Raw genomic sequence first — 22,694 nt, forward strand, 5'->3', positions numbered from 1 at the left:
CATTTGTTCTGCGTCTCACAAACGTTCTTCTTTGTGATTCAAACACCTCAAACTTGGATTCATCCGTCCACAACACCTTTTCCAGTCTTCCTCTGTCCAATGTCTGTGTTCTTTTGACCATCTTAATCTTTTTCTTTTATTGGCCAGTCTCAGATATGGCTTTTTCTTTGCCACTCTGCCCTGAAGCCCACAATCCTGCAGCCGCCTCTTTACTGTAGATGTTGACACAGGTGTTTTGTGGGTTCTATTTAATGAAGATGCCAGTTGGGGATCTGTGAGGCGTCTGTTTCTCAAACTAGAGACCCTAATGTACTTATCTTCTTGCTCAGTTGTGCAACGCGGCCTCCCACTTCTCTTCCTACTCTGGTTAGAGCCTGTTTTTGCTGTCCTCTGAAGGGAGTAGTACACACCGTTGTAGGAAATCTTCAGTTTCTTAGCAATTTCTCGCATGGAATAGCCTTCGTTTCTAAGAACATGAATAGACTGTTGAGTTTCAGATGAAAGTTCTCTTTTTCTGCCATTTTGAGCATTTAATTGACCCCAAAAATGTGATGCTCCAGAAACTCAATCTGCTCAAAGGAAGGTCAGTTTTGTCGCTTCTGTAACGAGCTAAACTGTTTTCAGATGTGTGAACATGATTGCACAAGGGTTTTCTAATCATCAATTAGCCTTTTGAGCCAATGAGCAAACACATTGTACCATTAGAACACTGGAGTGATAGTTGCTGGATATGGGCCTCTATACACCTACAGTATGTAGATATTGCACCTAAAACCAGACATTTGCAGCTAGAATATACATTAGCAATGTATAGAGTGTATTTCTTTAAAGTTAAGACTAGTTTAAAGTTATCTTCATTGAAAAGTAAAGTGCTTTTCCTTCAAAAATAAGGACATTTCAATGTGACCCCAAACTTTTGAATGGTAGTGTATATAGAGATTTTTTTTACACTTGTGTAAAACTTATTTTCTGTCATTTTAAAATGTATATCGAAGAAAATAAACCAATATCGACTTACAGGTCATATATAAGATCAGTTAGACTGCTGTCAGAATAATCTGTATACGGGGCTTTAAAAGGAAAGCTGTCAGTCGATTTCTGCTTTTTATTACTCTGTGACATAAAATCTGTATTGAGATATTGAGATTTATGGTTATTTGAAAAAGTTTAAAAAGAAAAAATAATATTTCTAATCCACTTTCAATATCCAGAGTGCTATTTCCAATGTTATAACCTCATCATTAAAGCCATGGGTGGTTCTAGATGGGGGCCAACGCGGGCCAGTTCCCCTGTAGATCATGCCTTGGCCCCTATTATGGCCCCTGTTCCAAAGGCATAATACAAAAAAAAGTGCTACTAGTAGTAGCAAAGTAACACTTTGAGAGTACATTTGGTTCCACACTATTTCAGAGTGGGACCAAATGTACTCATGAGTGTAACTTTAACTTTGCAACATTTACTGTGTAGGTCATTTGGATCTATTTTTTTTTCTTTACGAATTGTGTTTTACTAATTATTTAAAAATAATAAGGTGATTCTGGCCCTGTCCACACGAAGTCAAAACGAACACGAAACGCTAATATTTTCCAAAACGTTTGTCGTAAAGACGGAGACGTAAAATAAATGTGATCGACCACACGAATGCATGAAAACGCTGCTAAATGTATGCCAGGCCTGTAAGTGGCGCTGTGGTGTCAAAGCAAAAATAGGCAAAAACAGGCAACGAAATGTTGGGCGTGCGCACTAATATTTATACATGGTTGCCCTGCGGGTCCATTTTTGTGGTTCAGTCAAATTGAGGTGATGAACTCTGTCGTCTGTATTGCTCTGTTCTTCCTGGAGATATTCCAGAAGAAGAAGATTCTGTTGTAAGCCCGACAGCAGGATGAGTAGCATGTTGTTGTGATACTGTGTCGCGCATGCGTGTTTAGAGGCGACGCTATGACGCATGCGTGTAAAAAAAAAAATGCGGTCAGACCTTAAAGATGGAAACGCGAAAACGGCGTTTCAAAATCTTCCCACTCTGAAAGGTTTAATAAAAAAAAAGATCGTTTTCAGACCCCGAAATGCCGGCTTCGTATGGATGAGAGGCTGGTTTGGTGAAACATTTGTGCGTTTAGGCCAGGGTTTGACTTTGTGTGGACGGGGCCTCAGCTTCAGTGAGATAGGATCCCAGTTTTCATCTGCTATTTTTTTCCCCAAACAAATTAAGAAAAATACTTAAAAATAATTTTTACAGCTGAATTTATCAGTTTTTTGAGTTATAATTCTTATTTTATAGAAAAATCTTTTTTTTTTTACTTAAATTAAGTCAATACTATGTAACATTCCTAAATTCTGATTGTATACTGACCTAAAAAGACATAGAATTTGATTTAAACCTAATTGAATAGAAATTTCACTTCATGCAGCTATCTTAATGTTTTTGAATCCCTTGCCCTATTTTTTATTTCATGTTTTTCTGTTCCAAAACACACTGGCCCCCTTCTGGCCCCCTCCTGGCCCCATGGTACATTTTGGTCTAGAACCACCACTGATTAAAGAACTGTTTGGTTTTATGTTGTTTTTAGGATGCAGGACCTTAAAGCTTGTTGAAGTATTTATTTTTTTCGTCTTTTCTCCTCATCACTGATGTTTCTTTTGACAGAACTATAAGATCCTCCATAAATATGTTGCTCTTTACGCAACTCATCTCATCAAGGAGGAAAATGCACTGAAAGCTCTGCAGCTCTACACGCAACATGGAGCTCCACCAAACCCACAAGTAAAAACAAACAATATCTAAGAAGTCCGGATGCTACAGAGCAGAGAGAAATTAGATAAATAATCCCACTAATAAATTGATTTAGAATACTTAGCTTGTTATATTTTAAAGAATACTTGTTTTTTTCCCTTATTTTTAACATTGAATCATTGATATTAATTTTTTTTGTAACCAGAATTTCAACATCTACAAGCGTTTGTTTCTGGAACTGATCAGCAGCCCCAGCCTCGATGGACCAGAATCGTACCGTATGTGGGCCGACCTGCGAAATTTCCTACAGCAGCTGGTGAATCACAACACCAGAAAGAACCTGCATTTCTAAAACGATGCCGGGGATTTATGTGCTGTTTTTGTGGCGTCGCTTTCAGTGCGAGAACATATCCAAGTCAGCGGAGGCCAATTCTCCGGCTCACCAAGACTTTGAGCAAATGCTGCTGATCGCTCACTACTTGGCCACTCGCTCTGCAGCCAAGGGAGTCGAGCAGCTGGTAAACTGCAGCTTGACCTCAACTATGAATAAATAAAAAATGTGGCTGCGGTTCAAACCTTTTTATTTTTTATTTTTTTGCATTTTCAGATGAGCATAGCAGCCAAGGTGTCTGTGTCTCTGCTGCGCTACACTGAGTACATCCGTGCAGACAAAGCTTTCTACGAAGCTGGCCTAGACTGCAAGGTCGGTCCCCTAGGAAATCTAAAGTTTATGATTTATTCAATACATTTTTTTTCTACAAAAAATACCAATGTTGTAAAAGATATACAAACGGTTTGAGGTTGTCTGAATTAATCAGAAAGCTCAGTTTTATTGTAACTTCCAGACATTCCTCAAGCATTTTCCGATTCCATGATTTAAACTTTTGAGTCGTAGGGAAGTCATATTGAAATGTCAAATCATTCTGGTTTAAACGTGTATATAAATGTACTCTTTATCAGACCATGTTGTCCCAAAAGTTAGAAAATCTGTGTTGTTTTTTTATACGTCAGCTTGTACACCTAAATTCGGTCAATCATATATCAAAGGTCATCTGTCAATCAAATTTTTTCGGTCAGAGCATCTTGATTCATATGTCGCAGCTAATATACACAACGATTGAAATAAGAAATCGGAATCCTTTCCTTTCCCATTGAGTTCCGTCCCAGTGTTCACGGGGATGGACGTCTGTGTCTTCAGCAGGCGTAGAGCTAACAGAACTGGCAGCGTTGCGAGGCAAGGGCTCAAACATGTACGGCTGGAAGCCTTCTACACCAAATCAAGCTTCTGCCGCCCTGGCGTCCTCTTCCACAACATCTTCGTCCCCGCTTTCCTCCTCTAGATAAAAAATGGATGACGGAGGAGACTCATCCACGACCTCCGACAAAAAAACCCTCCTCCTCTTACATGTTTCCGCTGTCCATAGCGTCCTTGATAGTGTCCCTTCTAAGTGCTACTTGGTCCCAATGGAATTTCCCATTGGGAACCTACTAGCACTAAGTTGCTAACTGGTTAGCAAGATGCTTCCGAGACCAGTGATGGGAGTAACGACGTTGAAAGTAATGCCGCTACCTTTTTTTTGTAACGAGTAATCAAAATGATTACTCTTACTGTAACTATAACGCAGTTACAATTGCCGACACCCCGTTACTGCCCGTTACTCAGGTCGCACAATTAACCTTTTTTCATGATAAGACACGTGCGCGCGTCATGAGAGAGGGGAGGATGGAGAGTGAGGAGGACTCCAGCGGCAAAACAGTGGTTTCCAGATGGAAATACAGGTGTTACGTCGAGCTGCGTTTCCCCATCAGATATGGTTTCCCCTGCATCTCCGCACAGCACGGCGGCACGATTCACTGCGCAAGCGACTGGAAACGCGCATACTCGCTAAAGGCGCGTAACAGCCGCCCTGTGCTTGCGCCACAGGGGAACTACGGAGAACGTGAACGACCTATATGGAGAAAGTGAGAAATATGGATGGATGGATGGATGGATGGATGGATGATGGATGGATTGATTGAATAGATATAGATATAGCTACATGTTGCAGTATCTATAACAACCCAAACACAGGATTTCAGAATTAGACATCCCCAGTTATTCATTTCATACACTCGCAAAAGTAACGCAATAGTTACTTTTACTAGTAAGTAGTTACTTTTATTGTGGAGTAACTCAGTTACTAACTCAGTTACTTTTTGGGAGAAGTAACTAGTAACTATAACTAATTACTTTTTCAAAGTAACGTGTCCGAGACACCGTCCACAATCAAACTTGCTTGTGAACCTTTCACCACAACAACCCCGCCCCCCTTGATAAATGATCACATTCACACATCATATTCACTCGTGTAAAGTCGTGCACCACTCGGGAGAATTCGGAAATGCAACGGTTGGAACGGCTGCTTCCCTACGACTTTAAATCTATTACGCTGTCTCCTTTTGTTGAATTACTGCTGTAGAAGAAGGATCAGTTCTGTCTAATGACTGGTGATTTTAATTATCAAATGTTTTTACAGTTACGCTGTTGTAGCTGGATCATTAGTACCTTTTTCTCTTTTTTTTTTCTTTCAGGCTGTTGGTTGGGAGAACATGGCCTTTATCTTTTTTAACCACTTTGTGGACCTGTCCGATGTAGGTATCTGCTGAGAAGTCTTCCTACTGACTCTCTCTGAGAGCGTACTTGAATGTTGTAGATTTAAAGATCACAAAAAAGTTTCCATTTTTAAAATCTATGTCAAATGTTTGTGTTAAAAAGTTGGTTATTCTCTGATGCTTAAAAATAAGTTTTGTAAAGGTACAACTTTGCAAGAATAAAGTGATATTCTGCAACATAATTGTTATGCAATTAAGAGTTTTAAAAGTTAGTAATATAGTTTCAATTTGACCAGTAAATACTGAGATGTTTACAAAGATTGTAAATACATATATTTGCAAGAGGAAAATGTCAATAATTTGCTCCAGTGCTTACACGAAATAAATCTGGGTGTTTGTTAAGCATTATGTTATAACTTAATGAGGTGAATGAGTCACAAATTAATCAAAAACAAGCCCTAATAATAAATAGAAAAAAGACCCGTATTCTGTATCCTTACTAGTTTAAAATTACGAAAAAGAAAATAAAAACAATCCACTGGACTTTGTTTCCAAGTTTGAAGACGTTTCACTTCCCATCCAGGAAGCTTTTTTTAATTCAAAATGTCAGAATTAGCGTTGAGTTTGAAGCTTTATAGAGTGGACCAAAAACAAAGCTTTGTTTTGGCGTCAAATGGATTATTATTATTTTCTTTTATTAGAATGTCTATGACCTGGATGATTGAGAAACTTCACCAGCTGATTCTGTTTATTATTTTAAGAAACAGCTGAGAACTCCTTTATTCAGAATGGCTGAAGTGTAATGTTACTGCATGCTATTTTATCCTTTCATCCTTTTGGGGTGTTTTTAATGCTTGTTTATATCTTTAAGAGCTTTGTGGTTCTTGACCTGTCAAAGGTACAGCTTCCTGGATGGGAAACGAAACTAGCCTCGTGAGACCATCCTGATCTCGCGAGCTTTCAAGGTTTCACTCGCAGATCAGTCTGGCTACTTTCCGTTAAAGAAAATTTGGAGCCGTTCACCAAACGAACGTCCAATCATCGTTGGCTTTGAGGCGGGTTTTGGTGTGGCGCAACAAGAAGCGCGACAGTACAGTCTAAAGAACATGGCGACTTTAGCCGATTAAACTAGCATTAGCATGGCTATCGAGCAAGTTTTATCGGAATTACAGAGTATTTCTTCACTGAAAGAAGAGCAAAACACTGCTCTGGAGGCTTTTCTCTGAGGAAAAGATGTTTTTGCTCTTCTCCCGACTGGTTTCGGCAAGAGTTTGATCAATCAATTGGCTCCTCTTCGTCGTCGCTCTGTTAGTACGTCATATGCTTCGTTGATCTGATTGGTTTATTTGGCCCGTCTATCACCAACATAGGCCAATCAAGTAACCAGTATTTTCGCCCCTTCCCAAAATTACTTCAACGGAAGGTTCCAGCAAATCCATCTGGCGGAGTCAGGTTAAAACGAAACGTCCTCAAACTTGGAAACAAAGTCCAGTGGATTGTTTTTAATTTTCTGTTTTTGAAATGACAATGAGACTGAGAACCTGAACCAGCCCTACTAGTTTCCTTTGCTTTCTCTTAATTTTCTTACCCATACATTTGAATAATTAGAGAAAGCCTTTTCAAAGAAAGGATTACCTTGTGGTTAAGAGCAGAAAAAATTTCTAGAATTTTCTATACATTTTAACATAAAGAAAACGTATCCATTTTGATGGAGCTGAAGTCTTGCTCTCTCTCAATTTTCTGCAGCCTAAATGAGTCATAACCTCCTATACAAACCTACATATACAAACCTTCCAAGAGGAAAATATTAATAATATGCTCCAGTGCATACAAGAAGGACATCCGGGTGTTTTTTAACGCATCAAGCGTTAAATTTATGGGGTGAAATTTATCCATGTGAAGTTGTAGGTTCTATTCAGTTGCCCCTGGGCAAGGCACTTCCCCTTCTTGTTTACCAGTCTGTGTTACTGTATAAAAGTGGTTCTATAGTGTCAATTTTTTCTTGCAGTTTTTATTTTACATGCAAATTAGCATTTTGACAACATAGTTCATAATTTTTTTTTTCACATAAACATATGATATACATTTGTTTTATCTATTTAAACCCATTATTTGTCTTTATGTTCTAAAACCAGTCATTTATAAATAACTTCTTTTGTGGATTTATTCTGTTTATTCTGTTTTGCCTCCTGGTTGCAGGCCTTGGACGACGGCCACGCTCCCGATCACTCCGACTTCCTGGACACGGACATTCCCTTCGAGGTTCATCTTCCCACCCAACTCTGTGTGACCGTAAGAAAATCACCTCCACCCACTCACCTCAGATCGACGCAGAAATTACAGCCTGATAGATGGAGACAATATCGATGTCGTGCTGCAAATCAGATCCCAGGGAGTTAGTGTCACATTCCTCTGTGGTCTTGTTAATAAATGAGATTGTGTGGATTTATGAAATCATTAGCGTCACTGTCAGCTGAACATTAACTGTTGGATTGATCCGTTTCATCATCTTCGGTCCTTTTAACACAGACTCATGAGGCACAAAAGATGAATAACCTACAGATTTTAGCCAAATCGGAATCAATGAAGGCAGAATTGTTCAGATGTTTACATGTTTTTCCACTCTTGCCATTCCTTATCTGTGAGTTTTAAAGATGGGAATATATTCAATTTATTTTAAACGTATTTATTTTGATTCTAAAATTATGTTTTTTTTTTTTAAGGATTGGTTTTTGCTCACAGATTTTTTTTAAGCAGCCATTTTTAATTCATGTTTTATGGATGACAGGAAGCCCAGCTGGAGCAGATCCGTGATTGGGTGCTGATGGTGTCCGTGCAAAACCGGCTGGAGCAGGTTCTCCCTCGGGACGAAAGGGACACGTACGAAGCCTCGCTGGTGGCCTCCAAAACAGGCCTCCGCTCGCTGCCTTGTGTTCTCACTGGTAAGAAACCATATCTAACATGGAAAAATCTCTCTTTTATTGTCTGATAAAATCTCTGACAACCTTGAAGGAGATAAAACCTTAAGAGAAAAACATCAAGGAAATAATATCTGATATTTTCAAAACATTTATCTTGCATATAAACTGTCTATTTTATTCAGTAAAGTTTATCCTTCAAGTCCATTTTATATGACATCCATAGACTCAATAGGCTTGAAGAACAGAAAAATAAAAAGCAAAGCAAGTTTATTTCTAAAGCACATTTCCCTGGCAAGAACATTCAAAGTTATGAACATGAAAAAAGACAAGTAGACCGCAGTGGGAGAGAAACATTATGTGTTATTAAGGAGACTAAAACTAAGTAATTAAATAGAATACAAATAATTAGTTAAAATAAGATCATTATATAAAAAACAATAAAAATTAAAGGAAATTTGGACTGAAAACGTTACTGTTAATGTTTAGATGGTACAGTCAATAGCCACTCTAAACAAATATGTTTAAATCTTGATATAAAGCGGCTTAGATTATAGCCAGGAGACCTGAGAGGTCTCATTGGTTGATCTACTGACAACAAGTCTGTTCCTTTAAACCATCAATCTGTAAAACTCCTCACCTGGGGGAAGAAAGTGGTGTTAGGAAGAGGGACAAGGGTCAGCACCCTACGGAAGAGGATTAGGGCCACTGGAAAAAAAAAAAATTTATTTCAGTTTATTATGGGAAAAAAGTCAGAATTCTTACTTTAATCTCAGAATTCTGACTTTAATCTGACTTTAAAAGTCAGAAATCTCAGAATTCTTACTTTTTTCTCAGAATTCTGACTTTAATCTCAGAATTTTGGATCTTAATGTAGATGGGCACCATGAAGGAAGAGATGTGGGAGCATTCAGCTTCACTGAAAAGGTGTGAGTTGTTGCGAGGGCCAGTGACACATTGGTGGAAAATGATGGAATTGGGCAACTTTTTACGTGTCCGAGGGGTCCCCTCATTGATAGAGGAGCAGAAGGTCATTAAAAACAAGAGAGCTAGTCTCTAAAACAGACATGGCTATGGCTTGATGCTAACATGTTTGTTATCTGTCCGAATTCTGAAATAAAAGTCAGAATTCTGAGAAAAAAGTAAGAATTCTGAGAAAAAAGTCAGAATTCTGAGAAAAAAGGAAACATTTTGAGAATAAAGTCAGAATTCTGACTTTTTTCCCCCATGTTAAACTGAAATAAAATTTAAAAATCAGTTAACTTTTTTTTTTTTTTTTTTTGTGGCCCTAATCCTCTTCCGTAGCACCCCCCTCCTTGGACATCTTATGTAAAACATTACCTTTTGTCAATGATGTGCAATATTCTTCTCTCTCACTGGGCAATAATATATGCCAACTACTGTGGAGCCTGTGTAATTTTTTACTTATTTATAAGGTCATTTTTTACTATTATATACACTCTTTTTATATTGTCTGTTGTATTTTTTTTTTATCATTAGTGACATCTTGTTTTAACTTTTGGAATTCTATATAAGCTACTGGAACCATAATTTCCCTAAAGGAGTAATCCCAAGGGATAAATAAAGTTGAGTCCAAGTCTAATGTATTTTAGTGCTAAGCCAGTCAGTGATTCATAGAATAACAGAAGTTTATTAAAATGTATTCTATAGATACAGGGAGCCAGTATAATGGCTTTAGAAATGGGCTGATGTTCTCCACTTTTGTAGTTTTAGTGCAGCTGTCTGCGCCACTTTTTATACCGACATGTGAAGACACCAGTGCAGTAATGAGTTTTTAAAGATCCTGCTGAGGCATCAGTCCTTTAATCCTTGAGATGTACGTGATAGAAGGCCATCTTTGTTCCTGTCTTTATGAGCCTCTAAAGGTTCAGGTTTGGGTTCATCACTAGATTCAGATTTAGAGCCTGATTGATGGTTTCTGGCTGGATTAACTGAAGCCGAATGCTAACTTTTAAACAATCCTCCTTGGTCCAAAAACTATTACTTCAGTTTGTTTTGAATTCAGCTAAAAAAAAATTGGCACATGGATTGATTTATTTACCCAGAGATTGAATGGGTTCACAGCCACCATAATGAACAATAGAGGGGAAAACTAGGCCGGCTGTGAGTGAAGAAGTGTCTGACATGTTTTGATGTTAGAGAATCTGGTACATAAATAAGAAGGTGAAAAACTGAAGCATGTTTTATTGCATGAATCATCAGGCTGTGGATTATATCTGCAGGCCATGCCAGCACATTGCATTCTATGGAGTTTATTTTTTGAAACGCATTCATAGTTAATTAAGCTTTCCTTAACTCTTTAAAGCCAAGTGTATCATATTTGACATTGATTTTTCGAGACCACTGCAACATGTGCTGTGTTTTGTTCTTTTAACCCTGACCTACACAATCAGAAGCACGCAGTGAACAGAAAACGTATGAAATATTATCCTGTATCAAAGTTGATCCAAATAAATGATCTATTTTACCTTAAACAAAATGTATGTTTTTTTAATCTCATATTAAAAAAGTTCAAAGACGATTCTAATTTTGAAAAATTCCAAATTTCTGTCAATTATTTCAGGGTTCGGGCTTTAAAGGGTTAAGCAAAACATAAGTAAACACTGTAATTATGACAAAAAAAAGGAAGAATTGTTTGTTGCCTACAAGAAACAACTGTTGGCTCGCACCAAGTGTTCAGCTGCTCAGAGAAGGCCATCCTTCTTTTACACCTTTTTTAACGTTAACAACATTTAGGCTTTTATTAGATTCTTTTTTTTTTTTTATTCCCTTGTCCGCCATGCCTGTCTAATCCTAAATCCTGGTGAAGTTGAGCGAGAGAGACGCACCTGCTCGACTGTTTCACTTTGGGACAAATCGTGATCGTTGATTGGTTGTAGCAAGGTTGTGATTTGTTTTCCCAGTGAATATAAATGTAGTGAGATCATAACATTGATATCCTAGCATTTAATCCAAATACTTCTATGTAGCATAAACATGAAAAAGAATCTTTCACTTTGTAAACACCCAAAGAAACGAACTTTGGAGCCGTATTTACAGTTCAATATGTTGAAGTTTCTGAAGCATTGTAATTATTTTTTAATCCAACATTAAACATGGGCATGATTCATGAAGAACTTTATATGAAAATATATGATGTGTTTATGAACATGAAGGAAAAAAATAGAAGCGTTTTCCTCTGTTCTGAAGAAAGTATTATGTTGTAAAAGCATTTTTCCTCGTTTTTCTAATAGTTTTGCTCGTCTCCTTTCATTTCATCTTTTTTCCGTTTGTTCTGTGCTTTTAGTTGATTAGAGTTTTTCATTAAAGCTTCTCACTTGGATGAATGCTGGTTCATTATAATTATTTTCCTTTTTATTCGGATAACAGCTGAATAATACAGTGTTTTTTTTTTTATCCACAAAACCTGCCTTTATTCTGCTGCTTTTGCTCATAGTTTGCCCTTATGATGTAGTTTACTTCTTACTTTGTCCTTTCTTGTGTCTGCCTGAAGGTTATCCTGTTCTCAGAAACAAAATTGAGTTTCCAGCTGCAGGAAAAGCAGCAAACAAAGAAGACTGGAATAAATTTCTTATGGCAACAAAGGTGAGATAGACTTTTGCTCATTTTGGGAAACAGGAAACCGCTTTACTTCATTTGAATATAGACGAATATGTGGGCATCAGTATACTTAGTTTATTTGATTTTTATTCTTAACATGAACAAATCAACACACATCCTTGGATTTCACTTGACTATAGATTATTAATGTCAGCCCCCTTCATTTATTCATTAGAATATACACTCACCGGCCACTTTATTAGGTACACCTGTCCAACTGCTTGTTAACACTTAATTTCTAAGCAGCCAATCACATGGCGGCAACTCAGTGCATTTAGGCATGTAGACATGGTCAAGACAATCTCCTGCAGTTCAAACCGAGCATCAGTATGGGGAAGAAAGGTGATTTGAGTGACTTTGAACGTGGCATGATTGTTGGTGCCAGAAGGGCTGGTCTGAGTATTTCAAAAACTGCTGATCTACTGGGATTTTCACGCACAACCATCTCTAGGGTTTACAGAGAATGGTCCGAAAAAGAAAAAACATCCAGTGAGCGGCAGTTCTGTGGGCGGAAATGCCTTGTTGATGCCAGAGGTCAGAGGAGAATGGCCAGACTGGTTCGAGCTGATAGAAGGGCAACAGTGACTCAAATAACCACCCGTTACAACCAAGGTGGGCAGAAGAGCATCTCTGAACGCACAGTACGTCGAACTTTGAGGCAGATGGGCTACAGCAGCAGAAGACCACACCGGGTGCCACTCCTTTCAGCTAAGAACAGGAAACTGAGGCTACAATTTGCACAAGCTCATCGAAATTGGACAATAGAAGATTGGAAAAACGTCGCCTGGTCTGATGAGTCTCGATTTCTGCTGCGACATTCGGATGGTAGGGTCAGAATTTGGCGTCTACAACATGAAAGCATGGATCCATCCTGCCTTGTATCAACAGTTCAGGCTGGTGGTGGTGGTGTCATGGTGTGGGGAATATTTTCTTGGCACTCTTTGGGCCCCTTGGTACCAATTGAGCATTGTTGCAACGCCACAGCCTACCTGAGTATTGTTGCTGACCATGTCCATCCCTTTATGACCACAATGTACCCAACTTCTGATGGCTACTTTCAGCAGGATAATGTGCCATGTCATAAAGCTGGAATCATCTCAGACTGGTTTCTGGAACATGACAATGAGTTCACTGTACTCAAATGGCCTCCACAGTCACCAGATCTCAATCCAATAGAGCATCTTTGGGATGTGGTGGAACGGGAGATTTGCATCATGGATGTGCAGCCGACAAATCTTCGGCAACTGTGTGATGCCATCATGTCAATATGGACCAAACTCCCTGAGGAATGCTTCCAGCACCTTGTTGAATCTATGCCACGAAGAATTGAGGCAGTTCTGAAGGCAAAAGGAGGTCCAACCCGTTACTAGCATGGGGTACCTAATAAAGTGGCCGGTGAGTGTAAAGTAGCCAGACAACGCAACTTCTGGTTCAAGGGTCAAACGGCGCCGTCGTCCAATCAGCGATGTCTCATGTTTCCCACTGGTACCTACCTTTTCCGGTAGGTTAATGTAATTGTGTTTTCCTTAATGTAGTTGCGCTTTGCTTTATGTAGTTTTGTTTCTCTTAATGTAGTTGCTTTGCTTTATGTAGTTGCGATTTCCTTAATGTAGTTGCGCTTTTAGATTTGTAGTTGCAGTTTGCACTTCAGGGCCACCGTACAAATGTGTATAATATACAGTGGGGAAAAAGTCATTTTTTTCTTAAAATAAGTGCATTTGTTCTTGGATTGAGGAGGTAAAAGACACATTTTGCCAATGGAACAAGACAATTTACATTTCAAATAAAAAAAACAATTACATTGTCTTACTTCAAGTGCATATTATCAAATTATCTTATTTTAAAAGTATCTAATTAGCATATTTTAAGAGTAAGAATACTTATACTATCTCATTTACCTACCCAAATTAAGGATACATACACTTAATTTAAGACATTCTTTCTTTTGTCTAGATCATTTTTCCAGTGTAGGTAGAAATAAATCCATTGTGTTTGTTGATTGTTTTCCATTTTCTAATACCTAATGATGAAAAGATAAATAACTAAACTACATTTCCATAAAAGCAGAATGCTTTCAGATTGAATATGTAGTTTTGTATTGGATCTAGGTTCAGTTCATATTTTAATTGATTCACGTTCTAATTTGAGTTCAACATTATAGCGTAATGACCCTAAGATCTAATCTTTAATCTATTCTCTTAATGTTGTTTGTATTTGATCAAACAGGAAAACGAATCAGTTGATGTTTATTTGTGTTTATCTAACCCCACAGACCACTCACAGTCCAGAGTGTCAGGATGTCCTTAAATTCATAAGTGAATGGTGTGGTGGTCTACCAGCGTCAGGATTCTCCTTCCACTGATGGGAATCCTCTCCGTCGTACACACTTCCATATTCCCTAGGTGCAACTTCTTCTCTTTTTAATTTCTAATACATGTTTATTTCACTGCCAGATTTTCTCTGCTCTCTCTCTCTTTTTTTTTTTTTTTTGTTAAGCAATGTTCAATATCTGAACATAGCTTAGGTTCCTTCCATAAAGGTTTTCAATTGAATTAAAGAAATAGACAAAAAAAAAATTTAATACTGGATCTTATCTAAAGAATTGTGATATAAATTTTATTCATATTTATACTAATAAATATTAACATAAATGATTGGAAAATAATAGTTCATATTTGAATGAATACGCTTTTTTGAGTTAAATTTTGGTAAAGCTAAACTACCAGCTTAGCCTTAGCATTTAGCTAGGCTAGGCTAATTTAGCCACAATTCTGAATTAGGCTGATTTTAGACCCAAGTAGTGGCTTTAATTTGAACAAATGTTCAAAAGATGTTTGTCCCCAACACAATTATTTCTACAAACTACACTTTTTCCATATTTGCAGAGTTGTAGTTTAACATGAAATTAATAAAAGAGTGCTAGCTTTAGCTGTATGTCCAAATAAGCACTATTTTTACAACTTTTCTGATAGTTACACAGTAAAAAATAATAAAAATATACAAATTCAGAGTCTTTATTAAAATGACTATAAATCAGTTACTGCTATAAAGAAAGAAAAAAAACAAGGCAGCACTTTCAAATTGGTGATTTTATTAACAAAACATTAAAGCAAAAAGGTTTGTTATATCTCTAACTTAGATTTATATCCTCCTCTTTGGATGTCAATCAACAGTTCACAGCATATCATATGTATAAATGTTGACACAGCATATCATATATATATATATATATATATATATATATATATATATATAACATATAGATATATGTTAGATTGAAAAGCTCTGAGGATGATGGAAAATGTGGAATTTTTTTAAAGCGCAGTAAAGGTTACTGAATAAAAATAAGTGATCTGTAGTTATATGGAACATTTTCACACAATATATAATATTTTCTATATTCTGGTGATTTTCAGAGAATTTAACTAAAAGTATGGGTCCTACTAAAATGCTTGCATCTACTGTAAACTGAGAATTTGTCAACTGTGTTTATTAGTAATTCTATTCAGTTCAAGTAAAATAAGCAATGCGAAAAAAATGCATTATTACTGGATTACTAGCATTAATACAGGAACCAGTGCAATCAAATCCCATGGAAACTACACTGTGTATGAATATTTGGAAATAGGCTAAGGATTAAAAATCTTAATTCATTATCTTACTAAATTTTTACGGTTTACAATTCAGACCTTCTAAGAGGCTGTAGATTCTATAAAAACTCAAAGTATTTCTATGGATGTTTCATTTTGGTAGATGTGATGGAAATAAAGTTTTTAAACATATTTAATGGACCAAAATACATCCCTCTGTTTCCTCCTCTATCACTCCTGGATAACTGAGTTGTTCTGCACATCCTCTATGTATGTGGTTGGTGTTTTCTTGGGTGGCTGATCTTTTAAAAATTAAATGCATTGGTTCTTTTCTTTTGTGGACCTCCCATAGACTTGTGAGGCATATCTGAAACCTTTAGAGATTTGTGTTGGTTTAATTAGTCCTAAAATCCAAAGGGAGATTATTCAACTAGACTGAGCAATAATTATTTTACTTGTGAGCAAAACATGGACTAAAACTGGGACTAAATCAGGAGGCTAAATTAGAGGAAACACGGATTAAAGCTTGACGAAAAAAACAGCTCTAGATGTAGAGAAAACAAACCATTTGATCTGATCCTATACTCCTCATTGATTATTTAAGCCAGCTGCTGTATAGTTTATTCATATTTACTTAAGTACTTTGTTTCAAATCTTCATTCATTTACAAAATTAATGATCTTAGTCCAGATAAGATAAGAATTAAATAGCATACCTCGTAATAAATACTAGTAAAATCCCAGTCTTTTTTTTGTATCAGTTTTTAATTCAAGTGAAATATTTAATACAATTTCATTCATTGAACAGCTTATATAAAAGTATATATTGAGCTGGTAAATTTACAGTTTACCATATGTTGAATTTTGATATGTATTTTGTTTCATGTAAAGAGTCACATAAGTAAACATTTATATTTGTATTTCTTTTCTCTAATTTCTTTTTCTCAGGATGGCATAGAAGATAAAGCCAAAGGTTGACGTCTTAAGCTTAAATATGTTTTCTCAATGTTATAAATCTTCTGCATGACTTTATTTCCCATCAGTTATAAATATATTTAATGTATGCGGACTGAAAAGTTTCCTTCTGTGTTTTTAAAGCCAGTAATGCCTTTACGGTGTGTTTCCAAAGGAATGTATTGTCTTTAGGAATGTCTAAATAAAGTTTTCAAACACTAAAAGCCTTTTTTTTATGTTGTGTAATCTAAAACTATTTTTTTCTGAGGTTATTAACCAATTCCAGGGGAAGAAAAGTCATCAATTATATCTAGCTGTAGAGACCTCAAAATTGTAACCTTTTTTTTAACACAATGCATTAGAAATGCATCCATTTTTCAAATGCATACACATAATTTCTAATAACTGCACCAGTTTATATGTAAAAGAGGAGCAACTATTGTCATTTGATGTGTGCATTTCCATGGCTGTGGGTCTCTTTTCATTAAATCTGGACTACATTATGATTCAGCTTCTGTTTGTGTGCGTTGTTGGGCGGATTTGTTCAAAAGCAGACTTTCATCTTAATAGAGTACATCCATTGCTGCTGCATCTGTGTTACCTTCTCAGTATGGCTGCCATGACGAGTCTAGTTAGAGGAATTTTTTTTTGACGGGTCTCTGAGATGCATTTTGGATCCTAAGATTATTCAGATTTCCTTATTTATACAACTTATGTGCATTCAGCAACTGTATAGCTTTAATTCTTTTTTTTTTCAGGATTATTTAACTATGCATTTCCTTTTTTTATCTATTTGTTTTAGTTGTTTTTTTAGATTTCTCATTGGCCTTTCTGTATTATTTTGATTTTTATGGAGATCTCTTAAGAATTGAAATTTTTTTTCTTTGTTTTATTCAAATGCTCTCTCCTTGTTTTGTGTATATGTATATATATATATATATATAAATATATATATGTATGTATATATATAAATATATATATGTATGTATATATATAAATATATATATGTATGTATATATATATAAATATATATATGTATGTATATATATATAAATATATATATGTATGTATATATATATAAATATATATATGTATGTATATATATATAAATATATATATGTATGTGTATGTATATATATTGTATGTATGTGTATATATGTATGTATATATGTATGTATATATGTATATATATGTATATATATTGTATGTATGTGTATATATGTATGTATATATGTATATATATGTATATATATTGTATGTATGTATATGTGTATATATGTATATGTGTATATATGTATAAGTATATATTTATATGTATATGTATGTATGCGTATTTATATGTATGTATATATATGTATGTATGTATATTTATGTATATACATGTGTATATATATATATATATATATATATATATATATATATATATATATATATATATATATATATATATATATATATATATTTATTTATTTTTATTTAGTTTTTATTGGAGTGGCAGAACGGATGCCCCATATTCTGGGGCCTAATCCTCGAACAGCTAACCCAGGTATGAATCCTGACCTGGGGGAGTTCCACCTGTCCTCCGTTTAGTTAATGATGAAATTAATAAAAGCAAACACTAGGGCTAATTTTTCAAAGTGATATTTGTGCAAATTAATTAGCTGAAGGTAAAAAAAAAAAAAAAGAAAACTACTATTACAGTAGTAGCCATTCCAAATGTCCCCACTTTCCTTGATGGACCCTTGGCTGGTCCCCTACGATTCCTTCTTAAAGATCTATCTTTGTACTAAAATATTCTTTCTGTTGTTATTTGTGGACATTAAGATCTAAAGAGAAGCATCAGACCCTGTAATTCATTGAAAGGGTCGAGTCAGAGAAAAATAATATGCAAGAAGGGGTCACTCCAGAGGCTGGAAGGTGGAGGGGATTTCGCTGGGAGTTGGAGGGTAGTGGGCAGCCATTCGGCTGGCGTTTGACTGGGAAGGGCCAAATTCGAATGGCTGCTACTGTAAGTATTTTGGATTTCTGTGAAATGGGTAAAAGACCAAATATATGAACTTTTTGAAAATATTTGTCGTTTAACCCAAAGCTGCTGTGGATTTAATCACAGGTGAACCTAAAATTCTATAATGTTTCTCAATTTTATTGTGTTTTCTCACTGAAAATATAATCACAGTGTTTTTGGGTGTTTTTAATCTAATTTCATTCAACTTTAATATTTAACCATCATTGAAAATACTGGTGACCTGATCATCCCCATCGTGGCTGAGCTGTTCCTCGATGTCAACGCTGTCTCCATCGTCGCAAATGGTGTCTGCATTGTTCAGCACACAGACTGTGTCCGGTTGAATCTTCAGAAAGTGTCCGTCTGTTGTGCCTAGAAAGGGGAACAGCGGCTCTGTGGAGCTGCATCGGAACTATTGTATGAGCGTCTCCGGGTCAAAGAATCTTAGAACTCCTGCGTCACAGTTCAGATGAACCCGGATCTTCTGAAGCTTTTTCTTAACTGGAGGATCGAAGACTGAACGAGAAGGGGAAAATGCCTTGTAGGTGCCTTTATAATAAGCTAAGGTCCATAATCCGGACCGTTGTCCCAAAGGTCCCTTTCTTTTCACAGACTCTGGTGCCACGCCCAGCATCCAGTGCTGGTTCTCCCCCAGCTGTGAATCCCAGATGTGAAACCTTCAGAGCCGAGGACGATGGAGGAGCTGTTGAACCTTTCTGGATTGTCTGGAAGCTCTTGGCTCTCCCCCCATTTGACGCCGGTCAGATGTTTAGTCAGTCTGAGTCCTGGGTGAGCCGTGTTTGGATCCAGAATCACAGGGAAGTACAGGTCGTTCATTTTGCTCCAGATGTTAAAGCTGAAGTCTGTAAGTTTTTAAAAATCACTTTTTTGTCATATTGGCTAAAACTGTCCCTATGCCCAGACAGCAGTACATGTGATATGTAACCTGTGAAAAAAACTGCTTCAATTGGTACCGCCTACTGCCTGTATTACAATCTGGAAAGAATAATTCGGGACGAGTCAAAACAACCAATCACAGCCAGAGGAGCGTCTGATGGAGTGTCAATCACAGCTCACACACACTGAATTCCGCCCCCCCCCCCCTTCTGGTCGCATGCGGTAGCCGCGCAGATGCTGTGAGAGGGGTGGAGCTTGGAGGTGGGGCATGAGTGAAGCAGAGAGGGTGGGGGAGTGGCGTGAAACCTGTTTTTCTTCAAATTTTCAGTCGAAGTCTGCTCTCTTCTCAATGTTACAGACTGCAGCTTTAAAGGTCAGATTGCCCTTGTGTTTGGCTTCATCCAGAAGAAGTCCAGAGAGCAGCGGTGGATGATCCATTTGGGTTTGCTGCCGGACTCGCTCTGCTGCCGCCCCACGGCGGCGCAGGAACAGAAGATCATCAGCTCTCAGCTCCTCCCTCATCTTTGTGATTGCTTCTGAAAGAGTCGCCATCTTTTTCCTCAGATCCTTCACTCTCTTCTTTACCACTTCACACTTTTCCTTCTGCTCCTCCCTCACAGCGGCAATCCTGACCTCTGCCTCTACCTCCAGCAGCTCATGAAGCAGCTTCACCTCCTTCCTAATCCGCTTCTTCACACATTGAGCCTGGACTTCAATGTGGTTTCCTGTTTGTTCATGTTTTTCTCTGACCTCTTTAAAGAGCTTAAGTTTGTCCTCCAATGGCTTCAGCGACGCCTCGAGCTCTTCTCTCTGATCTCGAGCAACTTCTTCGATGGGTCTGAACCTGTGATTGGCATGTCTTTCTGAGTCTCTGCAGATGAGACAAATAGGCTCCTGGTGCTCCAGACAGAGGAGCTTCAGTTTCTCGGAGTGCAGCGAGCAGAGCTCCTCCAGGCTCCTTTCCTGCTCCAACAAGAAGGCCTCACAGAGGTTCTTTAACGCCAAGTTACGTGGAGGCTTCTTTCTTCCAGAGATGCGTTTACACACAGGGCATTCAAGCTCCTCTCTCCTCCTCCACCAACTCTGAAGGCAGGCCTCACAGAAGCTGTGGCTACATGACAGCAGGACCGGGTCTTTGTAGACATCGTGGCAGACAGGACAGCTGAGGTTGCTGTCGGCTCTAAAGGCCATATCCTGTCTGAGGGAAGCAGAAAACAGCAGTAAAAATAGCAAAACCAAGTTTGTTAGTAGTAGCAGCTGTATCGAAATGAAAACTCACGTTTAATAACTCAAAGAGGTCCAGTTTTTGCAGGTTTTGTTTTTTAACCAGAAGCTCAAAAGGCAGAGTGAGTCATAGAATGGGCGATGCCAGAGCTGAGTACTGTCGGTGTGGATCCTCCCTTTGCCTACAGTGGAGCTGAAAGAATGCGGAAAAACAAGAAGGCAGGAGCAGGGCCACATCCGCTATGTGGGGAATACAAAACAGATGCATAAAGGCTGAAAAGTAAAGAAAAGTAAAGTTTTAAACTACAAATCATGTTGAAAAGAAGGAGGGAATCACTTTAACTCTTTATAGGGCACTAGGTGAAATACTTCGAAAATTTAAAAAAATTCAAGCCAATAATTTAACCTTGTTACCTTTGGAACATTAAAAAAATATTTCTGATACGGTCAGCTTAACATCAACATGATGCAACACATAGACTCATGAGCTATAAGAAGCAGGAGATGACCTTGTTCGGGGCTCAATCTTTGCCGCACGCTCGCGGACGCGATTTTTGGGCCCACAGCTGTGCAGCTCCAAGCATTTTCTCTGTCCTGTAACGACCTGATCTGGAATAAACTTTGTTACTTTTTTACTCCTGTTTTATAGTTTTTATATGGTTTTACCCAGTTTGAGTTAAGAGTAGTAAATAACTTGCTCCCAAGAAAAGAACCGTGAGGAAGCCCCCGAGGCGCAACGGCTTTTTAAAGGGACAACTTCCTCATTTTAACAATATTTTGATGTGAAAAATGAAAGTCAATGTAATAACAAGAAACACTAACTTGCCCGAATATATTAAGAAAAATAACAAAAGTGCTTCTAATAAAAATTCATGAAAAACACTGAGACTAAAAGAAAAAAATTTCTTGGTACAACATAAGCTTAGAGACTTTAATGCTGATACTTGCACTTACATTTTTTTATTATAAACCTTAAAATAATATTTTTTTAGCTTTACTTTTTAACTTTACTCTTAGGTTTTTTTTTTTAACCTTTTTTCTTGAATTTTTCCCTTTTTTCTTTTCACTTAATTTACAGTAGGTAATATATCATTCAAGGGCTTATCTAATTGGTCAAATGCCAAAGTAAGACAGCCATGTAGAAGAATCTTTGCTGAATGACTGGATATAGATCTTGAGCTTCTAGACCGCACTGAAAGACAGGGGGACTCTATTTTAAAGGGTTAAATGATCTTTGTTCTCTTAAGAAATGCTCACATGCTGAATTCTGATTAAATTAAATTTAGGCTCTAAAGCAGTCGTGTTGGGACAACCTTTCTACTGTGAACTCCTGTTTCTGACTTTGGTTGAAATAATCTTAGCGGGAGGCTTCTTGTAGCCGTCCACCAGCCTCTGACCGTGATCCCAGGAAAGGTTTTCCCTCACTCATCTCCTCCAGCAATGAGATATTCCAGATACTTCTTCCTCATCCTGTTTTAAATCCCCCATCTGCATCTTTAATCACAGCAAGATCTGGGATTTGACTAGGCCAAGGATTTTACACTTCTTTGGTACCCAGCCAGTCGTTTGCTGAGCAACAAAACAACGGTTTGTTTTGGGTCATAATCATTTTGTAGGATAATCAGCATGGACTTTATCTGATGGTGTCGGTTGATGCTGTTTTTTTCTTTTCTTTTACTTTTAAAAGCAACAAGAATCCCTCACTATATGCTCACAAACAACACCTGCAGTCATATTGATAGTCCAGTTTATGCACATTTTATTTAGGAGACCAACTCACCCCATTCTGTTTCTACGGAATAGGATTAGGGCCACTGAAAAAAAAAAACAAAGTTAACTGATTTTTAAATTTTATTTCAGTTTAACATTCTGACTTTTTTCTCAGAATTCTGACTGAATTCTGACAATAAAAAAAGTCAGAATTCTGAGAAAAAAGTCAGAATTCTGACTTTAATCTCAGAAATTTTAGAAAAAAGAATTCTGAGATTAAAGTCAGAATTCTGACTTTTTCCCCATACTATACTGAAATAAATAAAAAAAAATCAGTTAACTTTTTTTTTTTTCAGTGGCCCTAATCCTCTTCCGTATGTTTCTAATAGACAATAAGAGCAAAAAAAATAAATAAATAAATAAATAACACATTCCCACCTTTATAGAATT

General features: G+C 37.1%; 2 protein-coding genes across 2 annotated transcripts in view; one reads left to right on the forward strand and one right to left on the reverse strand.

The window, feature by feature from the left end:
• The window catches only part of ift172 (intraflagellar transport 172), a 108,633-nt gene extending 92,001 nt beyond the window's left edge, over nt 1-16,632 (forward strand). Inside the window, exons 40-49 of the mRNA XM_038304141.1 lie at nt 2,648-2,764; nt 2,940-3,050; nt 3,133-3,252; nt 3,342-3,437; nt 5,306-5,365; nt 7,526-7,618; nt 8,115-8,268; nt 11,759-11,850; nt 14,138-14,267; nt 16,403-16,632. Coding sequence (XP_038160069.1) covers nt 2,648-2,764; nt 2,940-3,050; nt 3,133-3,252; nt 3,342-3,437; nt 5,306-5,365; nt 7,526-7,618; nt 8,115-8,268; nt 11,759-11,850; nt 14,138-14,227 — 933 coding nt within the window. The 3' untranslated portion in view covers nt 14,228-14,267; nt 16,403-16,632. The remainder of the gene's footprint in view (nt 1-2,647; nt 2,765-2,939; nt 3,051-3,132; nt 3,253-3,341; nt 3,438-5,305; nt 5,366-7,525; nt 7,619-8,114; nt 8,269-11,758; nt 11,851-14,137; nt 14,268-16,402) is intronic.
• A 1,674-nt stretch (nt 16,633-18,306) lies between these two features.
• Nucleotides 18,307-20,812, reverse strand: LOC119795884 (tripartite motif-containing protein 35-like). Its single transcript, XM_038304122.1, has 6 exons — nt 20,590-20,812; nt 19,684-20,508; nt 19,028-19,269; nt 18,876-18,929; nt 18,655-18,785; nt 18,307-18,384 (listed from the first exon to the last, which is right to left on the reverse strand). The coding sequence occupies exons 2-6, from the start codon at nt 20,499-20,501 to the stop codon at nt 18,307-18,309; spliced, it is 1,323 nt and encodes a 440-aa protein (XP_038160050.1). The 5' UTR covers nt 20,502-20,508; nt 20,590-20,812.
• Nucleotides 20,813-22,694: the final 1,882 nt, after the last annotated feature.

This window comes from Cyprinodon tularosa, unplaced genomic scaffold (assembly GCF_016077235.1).
Source record: "Cyprinodon tularosa strain WSP-4 unplaced genomic scaffold, ASM1607723v1 ctg526, whole genome shotgun sequence".
Lineage (NCBI taxonomy): Eukaryota > Metazoa > Chordata > Actinopteri > Cyprinodontiformes > Cyprinodontidae > Cyprinodon > Cyprinodon tularosa.